Source organism: Physella acuta, unplaced genomic scaffold (assembly GCF_028476545.2).
Source record: "Physella acuta isolate Inbredline_101_S28 unplaced genomic scaffold, ASM2847654v3 ptg000366l, whole genome shotgun sequence".
NCBI lineage: Eukaryota > Metazoa > Mollusca > Gastropoda > Physidae > Physella > Physella acuta.
Window position 1 is genome coordinate 126,875 of NW_026731885.1, and position 18,690 is coordinate 145,564.

At 37.1% G+C, this 18,690-nt stretch overlaps 1 protein-coding gene and 1 pseudogene across 1 annotated transcript in view; both read right to left on the reverse strand.

Moving 5' to 3' along the window:
- Positions 1 to 1,384: 1,384 nt before the first annotated feature.
- On the reverse strand, positions 1,385 to 9,253 carry LOC131941602 (uncharacterized; annotated as a pseudogene).
- Positions 9,254 to 10,006: 753 nt separating this feature from the next.
- LOC131941595 (transferrin receptor protein 1-like) overlaps positions 10,007 to 18,690 on the reverse strand; it is a 33,669-nt gene continuing 24,985 nt past the window's right edge. Inside the window, exons 3-13 of the mRNA XM_059300911.1 lie at positions 18,298 to 18,505; positions 17,802 to 17,924; positions 17,317 to 17,449; positions 16,989 to 17,132; positions 16,615 to 16,707; positions 16,129 to 16,334; positions 15,684 to 15,815; positions 15,190 to 15,354; positions 14,219 to 14,444; positions 13,344 to 13,500; positions 10,007 to 13,244 (exon numbers count right to left, since the gene is read on the reverse strand). Coding sequence (XP_059156894.1) covers positions 13,073 to 13,244; positions 13,344 to 13,500; positions 14,219 to 14,444; positions 15,190 to 15,354; positions 15,684 to 15,815; positions 16,129 to 16,334; positions 16,615 to 16,707; positions 16,989 to 17,132; positions 17,317 to 17,449; positions 17,802 to 17,924; positions 18,298 to 18,505 — 1,759 coding nt within the window. The 3' untranslated portion in view covers positions 10,007 to 13,072. The remainder of the gene's footprint in view (positions 13,245 to 13,343; positions 13,501 to 14,218; positions 14,445 to 15,189; positions 15,355 to 15,683; positions 15,816 to 16,128; positions 16,335 to 16,614; positions 16,708 to 16,988; positions 17,133 to 17,316; positions 17,450 to 17,801; positions 17,925 to 18,297; positions 18,506 to 18,690) is intronic.

The following is an 18,690-nucleotide window of genomic DNA, read 5'->3' on the forward strand; positions in this document are numbered from 1 at the left end:
TTATTAGTTTACAATGGCTGTCTGTCTGTTTGATTGTTTCTTATTAACTTGTAGAAATGTATTTTGTGTCACAACCTCACCCCCCCCCCCCCCCCCCTCCGTCCCCAACCTTACCACCCTTTTACCAAACGTCACATGTAACAAACTTCATAAAAATTGCGAACAGTATCAGTGAATCACCTCTATCGTCCCGTGAGGTGAGTTGATTACCTGAACAAAAGCCAACAACAACAGGTACATGAGACGTTTAGGTGTCACAACTGTAGCAGATGTCAGGAGAGTACGTGGAGGGGGAGAGAGAAAGCATCCGTGGGGGTGGGGGCATACGTCGAGTCTCGATACTGTGACCATCTTGTTCACATCACCTCAACCATCACCATCTTCTCTCGATCCTCCCAAGACTCTTGGTGCAGATAAGGTAGAGTGCACCTGTCTCAACGACTACGGTAAACCAAGAGATTGGTCAGCATAATACTCTACGTCTTGGTTTCCTGCCAGAAACAGTTACCTACAGACTCGAACCCGAGATTCGAACTCGAGATTTTCGGGTTAGCAGTCGTAAGCTCTGTTATTCGACCACGCCGTGCCGTACCCCAACTGTACTTACATTAAGTTGGTGACATCAATCCTAAATGCATACGTTAGATTGGTGTCATCAATACAAAATATATAGGTTAGATTGTCCAATTTTGTTCACCTTTAACAAAGCAATACAAACATTTCTAGTTTACATAAACCCAAACCCTAAAGTTAAATATGCAGTGAACACGAAGACAGCAAGCGACGTGAACCTCAACCCAAATGCTATTTCACATCACGGACTAGATAAGGACACATTTTATCTGAATGAAATCTAAATGTAGTTCAGAATAAATAATACATTTATGATGACGTAACAATTAGATACTGCACACGTTGTACATAATATATTTAGGCCTCCAACTAACCCAAGCTTAAGCATTCTGCTTTACTTGAATGGTATATTTGAATTGATTTAACTGACGACTTTGTATTTTTTCAATGTGAGCACCTGCATTTCAAGTTTATGTCGCGTGTGCAACTAGTTATTTAATTCAAGCATTTAAAAATAAAAACTTATAGTTTATAAAAGGCCGCAGTCAGTTTTGGTCCGGTTTCGGTCCAGAGTTTATTCCAGCCCCCCGCCCCCAAAATAAAATAAAATTAATAAGCATACTTTTAACAGTACCCCCCCCTCCCCGGAGAAAAGTCTGGAAGAAACACTGTTTCGGTCACTAGAGAAGGCCCTAAAAACTTGTCTGAAAGTACCCGATCTACTTGGTGCGAATAACAACCAATCAAATACCAATGGACAGACCAACCAATCGGCCAACGAAACAAATAAACAAAAACACATATTACTGAGTTTATACAGCAGATGTTTATTTTCTCCCCATTCTCTGATGTATGCTAGTGTTGAGTGACAGTGTCTGATGTATGCTCGTGTTGAGTGAGAGTGTTTCCAGTCAGCCGTGTGTGAACTACTGAGTGACAAAACATTCATCAGCTGGGCCTCACCTCTCTAGGTTTGACGACCTCAAGCGTCATACATTTGTGGCGGCAGTAGTTTACACACAGGGTAAGTGTGGGATTAAAGTGGGGGCGGGTCTTGTGTGGGGGAGTGTGTTGTGTGGGGGATCATGTGTGGGTGATGAGGTATGGATGAAGATGTTGTGTGGGTGAGGATGTTATGTGCGTGAGGATATTGTGTGGGAAGATGTTTTGTGGGATTGGATGAAGATGTGTGGTTAAGGATACTGTGTGGTTTCAAATGTTATGGATATGATGTTGTTGGTGCGGATGTTGTGTAGTGTGGATGTGTGTGGATGTTTTGTGGGTAGGGATGTGTGTAAATGTTTAGTGGGTGAGGATGTGTGGTGTGGTTAGACATGTGTGGGAGATGATTGTGTGGGTGTGTGTGTTGTGTGGGGTGTAGTAGCTGGACGTGCGTGGAGCTGGTAGCGTTGAAGACTTCAAACAGAGGATTCACATGCGGGGTACTTGCTGACGACTTTCTCAATGGTGTCTACGAAAGCTTGAGTTTCTTGCGAACCAGAGCAGGATGGCTGGCCGTTGATAAAGATGAAAGGAATGGCTGGGGGAATATAGAGCAAAGGGTGAGCAGAGGGTAGTAGTAGGTAGACAGTTAGTAAACGGTTAACTAGCCAGTCAGCTCATGGGTTAACCAGTTAGTTCGTGGGTTAATAAGTTGGTTCATGGGTTAACCAGTTGGTTCATGGGTTAACCGGGTAGTTCGTGGGTTAACCAGTTGGTTCGTGGGTTAACCAGTTGGTTCGTGGGTTAACCAGTTGGTTCATGGGTTAACCAGTTGGTTCATGGGTTAACCAGTTGGTTCATGGGTTAACCAGTTGGTTCATGGGTTAACCAGTTGGTTCATGGGTTAACCAGTTGGTTCATGGGTTAACCAGTTGGTTCATGGGTTGACCAGTTGGTTCGTGGGTTAACCAGTTGGTTTATGGGTTAACCAGTTGGTTCGTGGGTTAACCGGGTAGTTCGTGGGTTAATCAGTTGGTTCGTGTGTTAACCGGGAAGTTCGTGGGTTAACCGGTTGGTTTGTGGGTTAACCAGTTGGTGCATGGGTTAACCGGGTAGTTCGTGGGTTAACCAGTTGGTTCGTGGGTTAACACAAACAAAAGACATCCCTTCACCCTAAATTACAACCACCTCCCCGGGAAATAACTGTCCAAAATGGAGGTACACAAATAAAACTGTCCTGTATCTAAGCGCCGTCTCCCTTCCTTGCTCCACATCACATTCACAGCGCTCCACCCTCTCAATTCGTCACATAACAGTAAAGTTTAAAATAACCAATCAATTGTAAAGTGACCTTGGCCCACCAACCTTGAACACCCTGCTTCCGCCATTGCGCGGCCTTCTCTCTGACCTTCTGTTCGTTGTCCGGGTTGTCCAAGTATTTGGACACTGCGTGGGTGTGCAGTCCGACGTCTTGGGCTATTTTTAGCAGATGTCTTTTCTCCAGTGGTCGCCCTTTGGTAAAGTAAGCCTGTGGTGACAATATAGACAAGTAAGCTTGAGACAATATAGACAAGTAAACCTGAGGTGACAATATAGACAAGTAAGCTTGAGACAATATAGACAAGTAAGCTTGAGGCAATATAGACAAGTAAGCTTGAGGCAATATAGACAAGTAAGCTTGAGGCAATATAGACAAGTAAGCTTGAGGTGACAATATAGACAAGTAAGCTTGAGGCAATATAGACAAGAAAGCTTGAGGTGACAATATAGACAAGTAAGCTTGAGGCAATATAGACAAGTAAGCTTGAGGCAATATAGACAAGTAAGCTTGAGGCAATATAGACAAGTAAGCTTGAGGCAATATAGACAAGTAAGCTTGAGGCAATATAGACAAGTAAGCTTGAGGCAATATAGACAAGTAAGCTTGAGGCAATATAGACGAGTAAGCTTGAGGCAATATAGACGAGTAAGCTTGAGGCAATATAGACAAGTAAGCTTGAGGCAATGTAGACAAGTAAACCTGAGGTGACAATATAGACGAGTAAGCCTGAGGTGACAATATAGACAAGTAAGCTTGAGACAATATAGACGAGTAAGCTTGAGGCAATATAGACAAGTTAGCTTGAGGCAATATAGACAAGTAAACCTGAGGTGACAATATAGACAAGTAAGCCTGAGGTGACAATATAGACAAGTAAGCTTGAGGTGACAATATAGACAAGTAAGCCTGAGGTGACAATATAGACGAGTAAGCTTGAGGTGACAATATAGACAAGTAAGCTTGAGGCAATATAGACAAGTAAACTTGAGGCAATATAGACAAGTAAGCCTTAGGTGACAATATAGACGAGTAAGCTTGAGGCAATATAGACAAGTTAGCTTGAGGCAATATAGACAAGTAAACCTGAGGTGACAAAATAGACAAGAAAGCTTGAGGCAATATAGACAAGTAAACCTGAGGTGACAATATAGACGAGTAAGCTTGAGGCAATATAGACAAGTTAGCTTGAGGCAATATAGACAAGTAAACCTGAGGTGACAATATAGACAAGAAAGCTTGAGGCAATATAGACAGTAAGCCTGAGGTGACAATATAGACAAGTAAGCTTGAGGCAATATAGACAAGTAAGCTTGAGGCAATATAGACAAGTAAGCTTGAGGTGACAATATAGACAAGTAAGCTTGAGGTGACAATATAGACAAGTAAGCTTGAGGTGACAATATAGACAAGTAAGCTTGAGGCAATATAGACAAGTAAGCTTGAGGCAATATAGACAAGTAAGCTTGAGATGACAATATAGACAAGTAAGCTTGAGACAATATAGACAAGTAAGCTTGAGGTGACAATATAGACAAGTAAGCTTGAGGCAATATAGACAAGTAAGCTTGAGGTGATAATATAGACAAGTAAGCTTGAGGCAATATAGACAAGTAAGCTTGAGGTGACAATATAGACAAGTAAGCTTGAGACAATATAGACAAGTAAGCTTGAGGCAATATAGACAAGTAAGCTTGAGGTGACAATATAGACCAGTAAGCTTGAGACAATATAGACAAGTAAGCTTGAGGTGACAATATAGACAAGTAAGCTTGAGACAATATAGACAGTAAGCCTGAGGTGACAATATAGACAAGTAAGCTTGAGACAATATAGACAAGTAAGCTTGAGGTGACAATATAGACAAGTAAGCTTGAGACAATATAGACAAGTAAGCTTGAGGCAATATAGACAAGTAAGCTTGAGGTGACAATATAGACAAGTAAGCTTGAGACAATATAGACAAGTAAGCTTGAGGTGACAATATAGACAAGTAAGCTTGAGGCAATATAGACAAGTAAGCTTGAGGTGACAATATAGACAAGTAAGCTTGAGACAATATAGACAAGTAAGCCTGAGGTGACAATATAGACAAGTAAGCTTGAGGTGACAATATAGACAAGTAAGCTTGAGGTGACAATATAGACAAGTAAGCTTGAGACAATATAGACAAGTAAGCTTGAGGCAATATAGACAAGTAAGCTTGAGGTGACAATATAGACAAGTAAGCTTGAGGTGACAATATAGACAAGTAAGCTTGAGGTGACAATATAGACAAGTAAGCTTGAGGTGACAATATAGACAAGTAAGCTTGAGACAATATAGACAAGTAAGCCTGAGGTAACAATATAGACAAGTAAGCTTGAGACAATATAGACAAGTAAGCCTGAGGTAACAATATAGACAAGTTAATCTTAGGCAAAATAAACTACTGGAGGGTTTAAAAAGGAATTTTGAAAATTGTTCTACAATGTATTATGTTGTTTGTATCCAGTAAACCATAAATATTTTATACTTCCTTTTTTTGTTCTTAATTGTATTATCGGAGATGATTTTCCCATCCTCAATTGAGTACTATGTGTCAACATGTTTTGCGCCCGTTGACGCAAGCGTATCCTGATTTTCAGTCTAGATTTCCTTCCATCGCACCCACCCACTTGTCCACCCACAGGACTTGTCTTGCAAGGCAGCACTTGTTTGTTTTTTGGAGTTTCTGCTAGATAGGTTGCTGTCCGGGTTCCGAACACGGGGACTTCTGATTGAGCAAGCACAAGCTCTCTCGCCCGACCACGCCGTCCCTAGAGCCAGGTATGAAAACTAGCAAACTTTGAAACACTGAACACCACAAAAAAAAAGTGAGTTACCCTGAACAGCCTCTCCATAATCTCGTTCTGTAGGGCGCCATCTTTAACGGTTTTAGCGTAGTCGAGGAAGACGTGGGACGGTACAGTGTTGGGGTAGACAGGACAGGTAAAGTTAAAATCTATTCCCAGATTCTTGCCAGTTTCCTTCAGGTGCAAGTATCTAGAGAGAAGGTAACAAGCTGTATCTACAATCGTCGTCAAGGTACATGTAATGTTTTTAGAGACGCTAGGAGAGAGTAAGAAAATGATCTAAAAACGCAGAGATATTTTCAAAATGTGACATCGGGTTAGATTTGTTTCATAATTGATCTAATTGAACATCCAGTTGACTCACTCACATCCAGTATCTAGTAGACTCGCTTTCATACAGTAGCCAGTACTCCCATCCAATAGACGCCCCCCATCCAATCAGTAGTTAGGGGGGGGGGTCATACCCCCCCCCCCATAGACCCCTCGGTGGATACATAAAGGTTGAGCGGGGGGTGCAAAATCGAAAGTATGAGGGGGGGGGGGGGGTGCAAATGAAAAGTTTGTCCTCATGGGCCGGGGAGGGACGCTGCGCCTCTGATATATACATTTATAATGCGGGGAAAAATTTGACCCCCCCCCCATGAGACGATCCTGGCTACGCCACTGCATCCAATAGACGCCCTCCCATTCAATATCCAGGAGACCCTCCCATACAATCCACTCAATGTCAAGTAGACTCCCCCTACCCAATTACCCAGTATGCTGACTACCATGTATTGACTTGTGTTTACATGAAACTCAAAATGTCTAGACCAATGCCTAATACTGTTAGCTAATACAACACACATAATGTTACTTCATGTAACACGCCTACTGTTAACTAATACAACACGCATACCGTTATATTAACAAGCTTCTTGCTCTCATCATACCTCGGGTTCGCCAAATCGCCGCCGATAGGACCCTCCACGGGGATCCCCTCCAGGGGGCAGTTAGGGTGGATGAGAAACGGCTCCCAGCGAACACGCACCACATACTTCAGACTGAGTGTGTTGGCCGCCTGCTCGAGTCGCCGTTTCGCCACCCAACACCAGGGTCACAAGACGTCGCTGATGATGTCCACCACCACGAGGGGTTTCTTGGCCCCCTCGCCGCAGCAGGACGCCTCGTTCATGGTGGGGGCTCTGTACAGGGGCTGTGATGTCACCTAGAGGCTCGGTAGAGGGGCTGTGATGTCACCTAGAGGCTCGGTAGAGGGGGCTGTAATGTACCCTAAAAATAGAGGCTTGGTAAAGGGGCTGTGATGTACCCTAGAGGTTCGGTAGAGGGGCTGTGATGTACACTAAAAATAGAGGCTTGGTAGAGGGGCTGTGATGTACCCTAAAAATAGAGGCTTGGTAAATGGGCTGTGATGTACCCTAAAAATAGAGGCTAGGTAGAGGGGCTGTGATGTACCCTAGAGGCTTGGTAGAGGGGCTGTGATGTACCCTAGAGGCTCGGTAGAGGGGCTGTGATGTACACTGAAAATAGAAGCTCGGTAGAGGGGCTGTGATGTACCCTAAAAATAGAGGCTTGGTAAATGGGCTGTGATGTACCCTAAAATTAGAGGCTCGGTAGAGGGGTTGTGATGTTACCTAGAGGTTCGGTACAGGGGTTTGATGTACACTAAAAATAAAGGGTCCGTAGAGGGGCTGTGATGTTACCTAGAGGTTCGGTACAGGGGCTGTGATGTCACCTAGAGGCTCGGTAGAGGGGCTGTGATGTACCCTAGAGGCTCGGTAGAGGGGCTGTGATGTACCCTAGAGGCTCGGTAGAGGGGCTGTGATGTACCCTAGAGGCTCGGTAGAGGGGCTGTGATGTGCCCTAAAAATAGAGGCTCGGTAGAGGGGCTGTGATGTCACCTAGAGGCTTGGTAGAGGGGCTGTGATGTAGCCTAAAAATAGAGGCTCGGTAGAGGGGCTGTGATGTTACCTAGAAGTTCGGTAGAGGGGCTGTGATGTACCCTAAAAATAGAGGCTCGGTAGAGGGACTGTGATGTCACCTAGAGGCTCTGTAGAGGGGCTGTGATGTACCCTAAAATAGAGGCTCGGTAGAGGGGCTGTGATGTACACTAAAAATAGAGGGTCCGTAGAGGGGCTGTGATGTTACCTAGAGGTTCGGTACAGGGGCTGTGATATCACCTAGAGGCTCGGTAGAGGGGCTGTGATGTACCCTAGAGGCTCGGTAGAGGGGCTGTGATGTACCCTAAAAATAGAGGCTCGGTAGAGGGGCTGTGATGTCACCTAGAGGCTTGGTAGAGGGGCTGTGATGTAGCCTAAAAATAGAGGCTCGGTAGAGGGGCTGTGATGTTACCTAGAAGTTCGGTAGAGGGGCTGTGATGTACCCTAGAGGCTCGGGAGAGGGGCTGTGATGTACCCTAAAATAGCGCATGGATTGGAAGAGGGATATTTTGTAGGCCTACTCAAAAAAAAAATGTGAAGGATTGGAAGAGGCTTTTTCTTGTCATTTTTCTCCAGCGGTTGGGGCGGGAGGGGGGGGGGGGGGTGCACTTAAAACTTTCGTAAAAATGCCTGAAAAAATTCTTCTCTGTATTTGACTTGTTCTAGATCTAGTACGTCATGGATCATGTATAATTTTTTTTTAAAAGATTCGCTTCTTATCACTAGATCTATCTGTGTAGCAATTTATTCGAGTTATTTTGGAACGTTTTGACCTAGATTGTAGATCTAGATCTAGATTCACCACATATTGAATATTGCCTGCTACATTAAATCAAGATTTCTAGGTAATCTATCGTTTTGGGTACGTAAAATCGCCCGCTACTAGTAATGTGAAAGACAGGTGACTCCTTAAATTTTAATAATTATTTCACATTTTGAGGAGGATTTATGTTTTGAAAAATACAAAAATGTTTCCTTGTTTCATTTATGTACCTGCTTTCAAACAATTGAATTAAAACTTTTCAATAATAAATGAAGACTAGCGATGTTTCCAACAGATGCAACAATGCTCATTTACTATAGCAGCCATCTTGTTTAAGTTCTTTCTTTGTTAACGTATAGCGCAAGATTCAGGGGAAGGCAACTCTATTTTACAAATGGCTGCAGTTTATATAGGAAATCCTGCTCGTAAATACTGCTGTTTAAAGTTAATTTCTTGCCTATATTGATATATTTAGTATTATTTAGCTATTGATTTAGGTTTATTATTCATTTATCTATAATATTTGACACAAATATATTAAAATATACCTCTATTAAAGCCTTGACAATGAGGTAACGTTTTCGAACATTAGAAGCCGCGGGCGATTTTACGTACCCAAAACGATAGATTACCGATTTCTAGATCTATTACTTGATATATCATATGTTTTTGGCATCATGCATGTGTCAACGCTCATTTAAAATAAAGAACCTTGAGTCAACAATGCTATCATTAGCAAGATAAGTTGTTAATCTAATGCTTACCTAAAGGTGTAGTCGCACCACTCAAGACTTAAAGATGAAAGTAGTCACCCAACCCGGCACTGTTGACTCTAACTGTTATGGGAATACGACGGCGTAAAATGATCAGTAAACATTGGTGCGGAAATGTGCAAAGCTGAATTTGTTGGGTAATAACGCACCGCAGTGCGCAAAGCACTATATATGGGAATACGACGGCGTAAAATGATCAGTAAACATTGGTGCGGAAATGTGCAAAGCTGAATTGGGTTAGTAACGCACAGTAGTGCGCAAAGAAATGTGCACAAATGTAATCTCTAAAACCTTTTACACTGAACGGGGGGGGGGGGGGCACTTGAAATTTTCGGGGGGACGGACACTTAAAATTTAATAAAAGTATATATTTTCTATATAAATTCCATTTCGTTCGGGAGGTGAAGAGATGCCTGGAAGAAACTCTGACCCTGTATAATATGTTGTCACATCAGGGTTGATTTTTTTAAACTGAAATTTAAGAGTAGGCCTATACAAATAATTCATTGTGATCATCTTAGAAATCTAATGTTTCTTGGGGATCAGCAATAAATGGCGTCACACTTTGTGGGCGATTTTTACCTCCCCTGCCCCATCGTCATAAAAAGCCGGAACTCGACTAAACCGCAACCTCCCCCCCCCCCCCCTCAAAATTTTGAAGTAAAAAAACTGTTGATCTCTGTAAAACATTGAGATATTAATCCATTTCTATAACAATTTGCATGCCCCCCCCCCCTTTCCCAGGGGAGCAGCCCGAAAGAAACACTGAATTGAGCTCTACTCAATACTAACCTTGAGCTCCATCTCAGCACTGATACAAATACATTTTAAACAACAAACTATGAAGACGTATTGTTACATTCTTGAAGCATTGTATTGAAAACAAATGATGAAATATTATTAATCTAAATCCAAGCTTGAAGTAATTCTTTCTTTAACTTGCACATGATAATCATTTACACCAGAAAAGAAAATAACACCAAAAACAATTTACAAACAAAAATAAAAAAAGTAACACATAAAGAAAAATGAAATGGAACTCTCCAGATTTAGAATGTCCTGGAGTATGAGAAATGAGAGTTCATTTTGAACATAATGATACAAATATAACTTACAAATACAAATATAAGCAAATGCAAATTTAAAATATGACTACAACAAAATTTTAAACTATAAAATCCTTAAATAATCCTATGTAGTATGGGGGGTGTATTTAGGAGGAAAGAAATGCAGTACCAGATGTTTCAGTTAAAGCATAACTATCAAAACTAAAAGAAATCTACAACCATATATCACACACCAGTAACCACATTCAGTGGGATACAGAGGATACCAGTTTAAAATTGAACTGGTGTACAGCTTTCATCTAAATCTTACAGATTTCATCTAAATCTCCTGAACTCTCCACTGGTTGAAGGAATACAAGCCGATACATAATTTAAAAAAAAAAAATTTTAATCATTTTATCCAACATGTTTTTTATTCAATCTTTCACCAGTTTCAACTCCATAAACATGTGAATAAAAAGTGTGATTATTTTAACAAAAAAAAACAACAACAAAAAAAACAACAATATTTAACTCTAAGGCACATATCAACAGAGAAACAATTGACATCAATATTTCATAATGCACCATGGGGAAAAATGGATGGTCAAAATTAAAATTTATGAACTTATTATGATTTATATACAGTGTGTAATTGTTTTTATTTAACATTTATGAAAATTAACTAGTGCAGTGCATTAAAAATCTAAACTACTTTTATTTTTTAAACAACTTGGATAATTCTGCTTAAAATTGTATGTTCTGGAATAAATTGGATAATGATCTTTAATCAATTTACATATTAATAACCAAATACTTAGGTAATGTTTTCAAATCTGTAAAATATTTTACTTAAAACTGATCAAAAGGTCACAAATAAAACATGGATGAATAACATTAGAAAAAAATCTTTAAACATTTTGGAAAAATACTAAAAATTAAACATGTTTTATTTATGTACATTAAGTAGCAACGTTAAGCTCCATTTGAAAATATTTAACTTTTTTTTTTAACTCTCCAAGGCCAGGTGTTAAAAGTTATATTAAGAAACAATAAATATGAAAATAATTACAGGTTTATCAATATTTTAATAATTACATTCTTAAAACATAATTTATGCAAAGTACTCCAGTAATGTACATAAACATCCATAAACAAGTGCATACTAATGGCAATGAATTATACAGCATTCATAAACAAGTGTACAGAAATGGCATTAACTTGTACACAACATCCATAAATTAGTGTACAGTTATGTCATCAAGTTGTACAACATCCATATACTAGTGTGCAGTAATGACATTAACTTGTACACAACATCCGTAAACTAGTGTACAGGTTGTACACAACATCCATAAACTAGTGTACAGGTTGTACACAACATCCATCAACTAGTGTACATCCATCAGCAAATGTACAGTGTAGCTGCACCTCCCACACATCATACATTGAACAAGAACATCAATCTAACAGTCCACTATTTACAGAGTTAAAAAATTAAGTATGTACATATTGAAATCCCTGAGATTTAATTAAGAATTGTAAATAAATACCACATAAATGTATCTATTTCATGACTGCATATAGGCACAATGATAACGTTTCTATTTAATGATTGCAAACAGGCACATTGGTAACATATCTATTTCATGATTGCATTTAGGCACATTGATAATGTATCTACTTCATGATTGCATACAGGCACATTGATAATGTATCTACTTCATGATTGCATACAGGCACATTGATAACATCTATTTCATGATTGCATACAGGCACATTGATAATGTATCTACTTCATGATTGCATACAGGCACATTGATAACATCTATTTCATGATTGCATACAGGCACATTGATAATGTATCTACTTCATGATTGCATACAGGCACATTGATAACATCTATTTCATGATTGCATACAGGCACATTGATAAAAACTGGACAAACATTAGTTGCATAGGGAACTGTGGCTAAGTTATAATTCTTTGGACTGAAGTGAATATTTTGGAATAAAAAAAAGTATTCTATAAAGTTGAGCACTGCTCGAGTTTGTAAACTTGTTATCAAATTTGAAATTATTTACATTAAGTAATTAATTAAGAGGTGGGTGGTCACAGGTAAATACATACATAGTTTTATTTTCTGTTTACAAAATCAACATTTATAAATTTGTGATCTTAAACAGTTACATTTTCAGTAACCTAAATCACCGTCAAACTAAAATTTTTCAAAATGATCTAAGCATTTTATTAAAGAAATTTTATTAAAAAAAAACTAGCATCTAAATTAAAATAGTTATAAAATTATTTAGAAAAGAACTAGGTCTAAATGCAGTCAAAATCAAATTATTATTATTAAGTAATTATTTGGTCTTAAAAATGGTATGTCAATTATGTGCAATTAAAAAAAATATTTAAAGCTTCCTTATAGTGGCGATGAAATAAAAAGTTGATGGAATGATGAAATAAAGACAAATTTTGTTCATCAATATTGTGCATCAGAAGTGTCAGTCTAGGAAAGTCAATTCACTTTAGTAATTGCAATCATGGCCAGTCAAAAGACAGTGGTTGTCAACTTAGAAAAGGTGACTGCAAACTACTATAAGCATTTGACGCAATTCAATATTGCTTATAGTAAATATTTCATTGTACGCAGGTCAAGATTGTTATCAACAAAACATGTAAAAGCTAGGGAATATTCCAGATGCTTTATAACTTAATAATCTCATTACACTTTGACATTTGGTTTATTTACTGGTGATCAGTTTTTGAAAGCTCTTGAGTTTAGGGTATAGAGAGAAATCTGCCTGTGTGAAGGTCGTTTAGCTGCAGCTAGCATCCCTTCATGGCTGGATTGTCAAACAAATGTGCGACGTTTGACGACTAAGATTTCAACTGTAAAAATGCCAGTGCTCTACTTAAAATAGTGGTTACTTGTTCTTCCCATTCATGTGTAGTGCTCCACACTTTAGTGATCTTCCCTAGTAGGCAAAACTCCGTTGCTATTTCAATACTTCCATTTTGGAGAGTTGGGTATGCAAAGTGATGAGAAATTCTGCAATGTTTAAGAAAAGGTAAGAACTATAAAGATTAAATTACTGTTATTTCTAAATTAATCTTTTTGTAAATTCTAAAATGTATATAATTTTCTTACCCTTGATTTGTCATGATAAACAGTCGATCCAAAAACATCTTGACATTGCTAATCATAGCAAAAGCTCTCAGCTTATTTTTTTGGATCAGACTATTGGCATCATTTTGAAACTCACGGCTGGATTTCACTAAGTCATCGGATAATATTAAGGCAGAGGCTGAAAAACATTTCAAGCAAGATTGTTATTTTAATAAAAGGATTATCTTTGTACTTCATGAATTCAAGGATTTTGGCTGCATTTAAACGAATGGATTTTGATGCTGAACTGATGTTTTAACATGGAAATTTAGGCTGAATCTGAAGAATGGCTTTTAGTTTTCAAGGAGGAGGACACAATATTAATTTTGAGCATCCTGAACTAATTTGGAGTGGCCTGAAGTTAATTAGGGAATGCCACTCTATTGACTGAATGTTTCAAAGATGGAAGATGTCTTTAAATCCAGCCATAAAACGCACATTTTCCAACCCTCTTGAAATTATATACCACATCCAACCCTCTTGAAATTATATACCAATGTGATATTTCAACTTTTGCATCAAACACTTTCAAAAAGGATCTTGCATTTACCATACTTATGACGTATGCTAATGTAGGAAATTTAAATTTTTTCCACACCATTTTGTATTGTTTATGTTGATGACCCAAGGTTATAAAGGTAATTATTTGTTTTCATAATACAATACTTCTCTTGATTTTTATTAAAACTGATGGATATTTTTCTTACTCTTACTTGATAATTAAAAAAAAGTTATTTCACATCAGACTCGGGTAGGCCTACATTCGGAAAAATTAAAATAATTTTTACGTGATAGGAATAAAATGAGTTCAAAGTCTTGTCTTTTAAAGCAATTCAAACAAAAAACCCAGTACTCACATAAAGAAGTCTTGTTTTCTGAACACGTCATCAAAAGCTCTGATGTTTTATGTAACGATGTATTAATGCTGATGGCTGTGTCCAGGAGGTTGATTGGCAGAAGTTTGCAGTCAACAATGCCCAGCATAGCCTTGACCAGCACATGAGCTGCGGCTATGTGGTATTTGTTGTGGTGGACGTGGTCGACAGCTGACATGGAGGTGACAGAGTTGTTGACGTCAGTGTACTGGGATAGAGTGGCGTCAGAAGCATTATATTATTAGGGTACAATGTAAGTAACAAAATTTTTAAAATTTTTACTGAGTTAACAGCAAAGGTAAAATTAAATAATTCTATTTAACCAGGCCACTAATAATTAACAAATGCCTACATTTGGTCGCTGTTACTGATCAATTCAGTGTATACTTGATAAAACATATTAATTCAGAGTATACTTGATAAAACATTAATTCAGAGTATACTTGATAAAACATTAATTCAGTGTACACTTGATAAAACACATTAATTCAGTGTATACTTGATAAAACAAATTAATTCAGTGTATACTTGATAAAACACATTAATTAAGTGTATACTTGATAAAACATATTAATTCAGTGTATACTTGATAAAACATATTAATTCAGTGTATACTTGATAAAACTAGCTATTCAGTGTGTAATAGGAATCAAATATGTACTTGCTTAAACTAATTAACTCTGTGTGTTCTTGGTTAAATTAATTAGTTCAGTGTGTACTTGGTTAAACTAGCAATTCAATGTGTGTACATGGTTTAACTTATAATTATGTGTGTCCTTGATTAAACTAATTAATTCAGTGTGTACTTGATTAAACTAATTGATTCAGTGTGTACTTGATTAAACAAGCTATTCAGCATGTACTTAGTTGACCAGAGTGTACTTGGTTGGGCGGTGCGTACTTTGAAAGTAGACATTAAAATATAATTAGAGCATCAACAAATTTTCCCTTACCTCTTGATACTGAACATGTGCCAGCTGTAGGCCCAGATGCTGCAGGAAGACGCTGATGGCGGAGCTAGAACTGTAGCCATTCACCAGGCTATTCTCGTAGAGTTCTCTCCCTTCCTTGTGGCTGGCTGATGGAATGTTGTAGTCTCCTGTCTTTGGGTCAGGCAGCTAGTGAGAAGATATACAAAACAATGTTAACATAAGCAACTGTTGTGACATTTTGAATCAAAAGAAAAAGCCCATACCTTTAGTGAACATTTTTTTAGCTAAGTTTTTTTTTAGTAGTTCTCAAAGAATTAAAATTTAAAATTCTAAGTTTCTAATCTAAATCTATATAGATCTACTATATGATCTTATTTTTTAAAAAAAATTATCTTTTAATAAAGGGTTTCTTGTGTGATTTAAAATCTAAACATGAAACATTTATTTTCATGGCTAATTTAAGACAACTTTAAAATTAGACATTAGTCTAACAAAAAATTGCTACTTAAACTTACATTTGCAATGGTATCTGCCAGAAGTTTCCCAAGGCCAGGTGTACTTTGAATCTGTATTGTTTTACTTCCTATTGCCAGTTGAGACAGATCAAAGTAAGCTACTGCTCTTGCTTCAAGTAGTGGTTTGTAAGTCTGGACAGAATTTTGAATGTGTTAGTCTTCACGCAAATTAAGCTTTCCCTTTTAGTCATTATAAAGTTTATTAAATTTGATTAAATAAATAAGTCTACATTATGATTCATAACTAAATATTTTAAGCATATTAGAAATTCACAATAAAATTAAACTGTTAAATTATTTACTTGTAAAACCATTTTTTAATTAACACTACGCTTCTAATTTGTTAGTTAGATATTTTAAACACAATGAATTAAATTAAACAAAAATGAGCAATATTAACAACAAAGTGGAGAGCTTCAAACATGAATTCAAGACTTCCTGTTACCTTTAAATAATGAAGCAGACCAATGTTAGAGTATTCCGCACCACCCCAGGAAACAATTTTGATGCCTATGTACGGCCGCCAGTGGTTGTGGAAATGCATGTGGTGGATGCTGTAGGCTAGTTGAAGAAGTAACGAGGTGCTCACAACCACATCTTGTGGTTGGCCAGGGAGGGCAGATCTTGGGGCACCCACTATCACATAGTGATCTATACAAAAGTGGATTATAATTTGTTGGAAGTAAAACACAACAAACATTAACAGGTTAGTTCACCCACTACCATATAGCAAATTTTTAGAAAAATAGATGTTATTAGCTGTTTATAATATATAAAAAAAAAGTTATTTATTTTTCATTTATATTTTAGGCGAATGTTTTGGATAGATGTGAAACATGTTTTTTTTTTAAATTTTCTTTATTTTCTTATTGAACCCCTAATTGGATTAATAAATATATTAATGGGAGAAAAATTGTTATAAAAACCATACCAGTTTCTTCTGAACCTAAAATGGTTGCAATGTGATTTTTTATTTTCTTCATCGACTTTTTGTTGAATACTGAAAGGCGGACACTGACATTTTCTGAAAATAAATATTGTAATATCTCTAATACTAGACATGTTGGTAAAGCTATTCTTTTAAACTTTTAAAAAATACAGAAAATAATGTGTATACTCATACGAGAAATTTTTCTTATCTGATGATGATAGTGATGAAAACATATGAAAAATTCATTGATAGACCAACAAATAATTGTACATACAAACTTTAGACCTGAAGAAAATTTAGCATTTTTGTACCAAGGTAAAATCCAGACAAATGTATATTTCCCAACCGGGATGAATGATCAATGATTTGTTTACCTCTTGTATTGTTGGCCACTAACACAGTCCAGCCTGGTTGTGTCTTTGTGTTTGATGTTATATTTAGATATGACATCAAAGTTTTTGCTTGGTCGTTTGAGATGGTTTGACAAGGAACTGATGGGACATACAACTTCTGAAAATCTGAAATTAAATAAACATTTAGCTATAAGAGAAATTAAAGTATTTTTAGATTATAAAAGGTACATTATCAGCACTGAGATAACTAAAACAAATTAAAAGCTGAAGAAGATAGCTTGTAAAATCTAGAAAACCAATTTTTGTCAGCTAACAAGAAGAATATATAAAAGATAGAATGCTGAGTTACCATGTGTAAACATGAAAGCTGAAGCAAAAGGGACATAACTTGAAGAAAAAGAATCAACCAGTTCATGTCTTGCATCCTCCTGTTCCCAGTACAATAGAACACCTACAGCACCTAGGTCTTCAGCATTTTTTATCTGCATTAGATGCAAACATTTCTTAGATCTAAGCTAAATTAGATACTGCAACTATGATAATAAGTTATACTGAAAGGAAAAAATATCCAGAAAAAATCCTCAAATATTAATTTGAGGATTTTTTCTGGACTTTTTACTTCTTTGAATAGAAATTAATTTCGATCTATTATTTACTTTTATTTGTAAGGATGTATTAAAATATCCTTACTATAGACATGCACCAATTTACACACCAAATGTAATTTTAATAAATCCTAATATGCTAGTTCTAAAGCAATGTTAATTCAATATTCTTTGTAATTAATTTACAATGCACATTGATTAAATATAAACATTTTGTTTTTAGTTTTACCTTCTCAGCCACTGTTAACTTTCCCAACCTCATCAAAACTATTTTGTTTTTTATCTCAACATTCAAGGCTTGTACGATGCTGAGGTCAGTTTTTCTGCCGTAGTGTCCATAAACTAAGTTAGCCTGGGAAACAAAACAATCAATAAACAGTGTTTGTGCACGCAAAAGATGGAACATTCATTTAAATTATTAGTTTTTATTCAGGGTAGATAAGCCTTACATATATCTTGTATTTAAAATATTGATTCATGTAAAAAATATTTTTAACATAGTGAAATTTTTATTTAATTTTACAAAGTCTGTCTGGTTATAAACCAGAAAATTATATTTTAAAGAATAATCGAATCTCGTGATACATCAAATAATGTCAAATTTAAAATGGCAACAAAAAAAATAGCACAAGAAGTGTATAACATATAATATTGCAAAAATAGTAACATAGCCAGCCCATTAAAACAGTTGACAAAATAACCAAACATAAAATCAAACAACTCACTTGGACTTCGCCTTTAGGGGAGAAAGCTACATGCGGATGCTTCCATTCTGGTGTTGTAGATGGTGAGTCACTGATAATTTTCTGGGAGTTTTTGAACACCATTTCCTTTATTGTGGTGTTTGCGTTAATTATTTCTAGGCGGTTGGGCTGGGCCGGGTTAGCGGACGTCATGACTATGTCATGCTCGTCCACCTCAAGGCGGTCAAAACTGGAGACACAAAAACAGGATCAAGTAGTTCTACACTTCGACAATCGATGCACTGGTATCTATGTTATGTGTAGGTCAGTGTAAGAATCAAATATATATCACAGGAATGAGGTAGTGGCACAACTAATATGGATGGAAGACCATATTTGTTGAGCAAAGTACCAGAACTACCTTGACCATCAAAT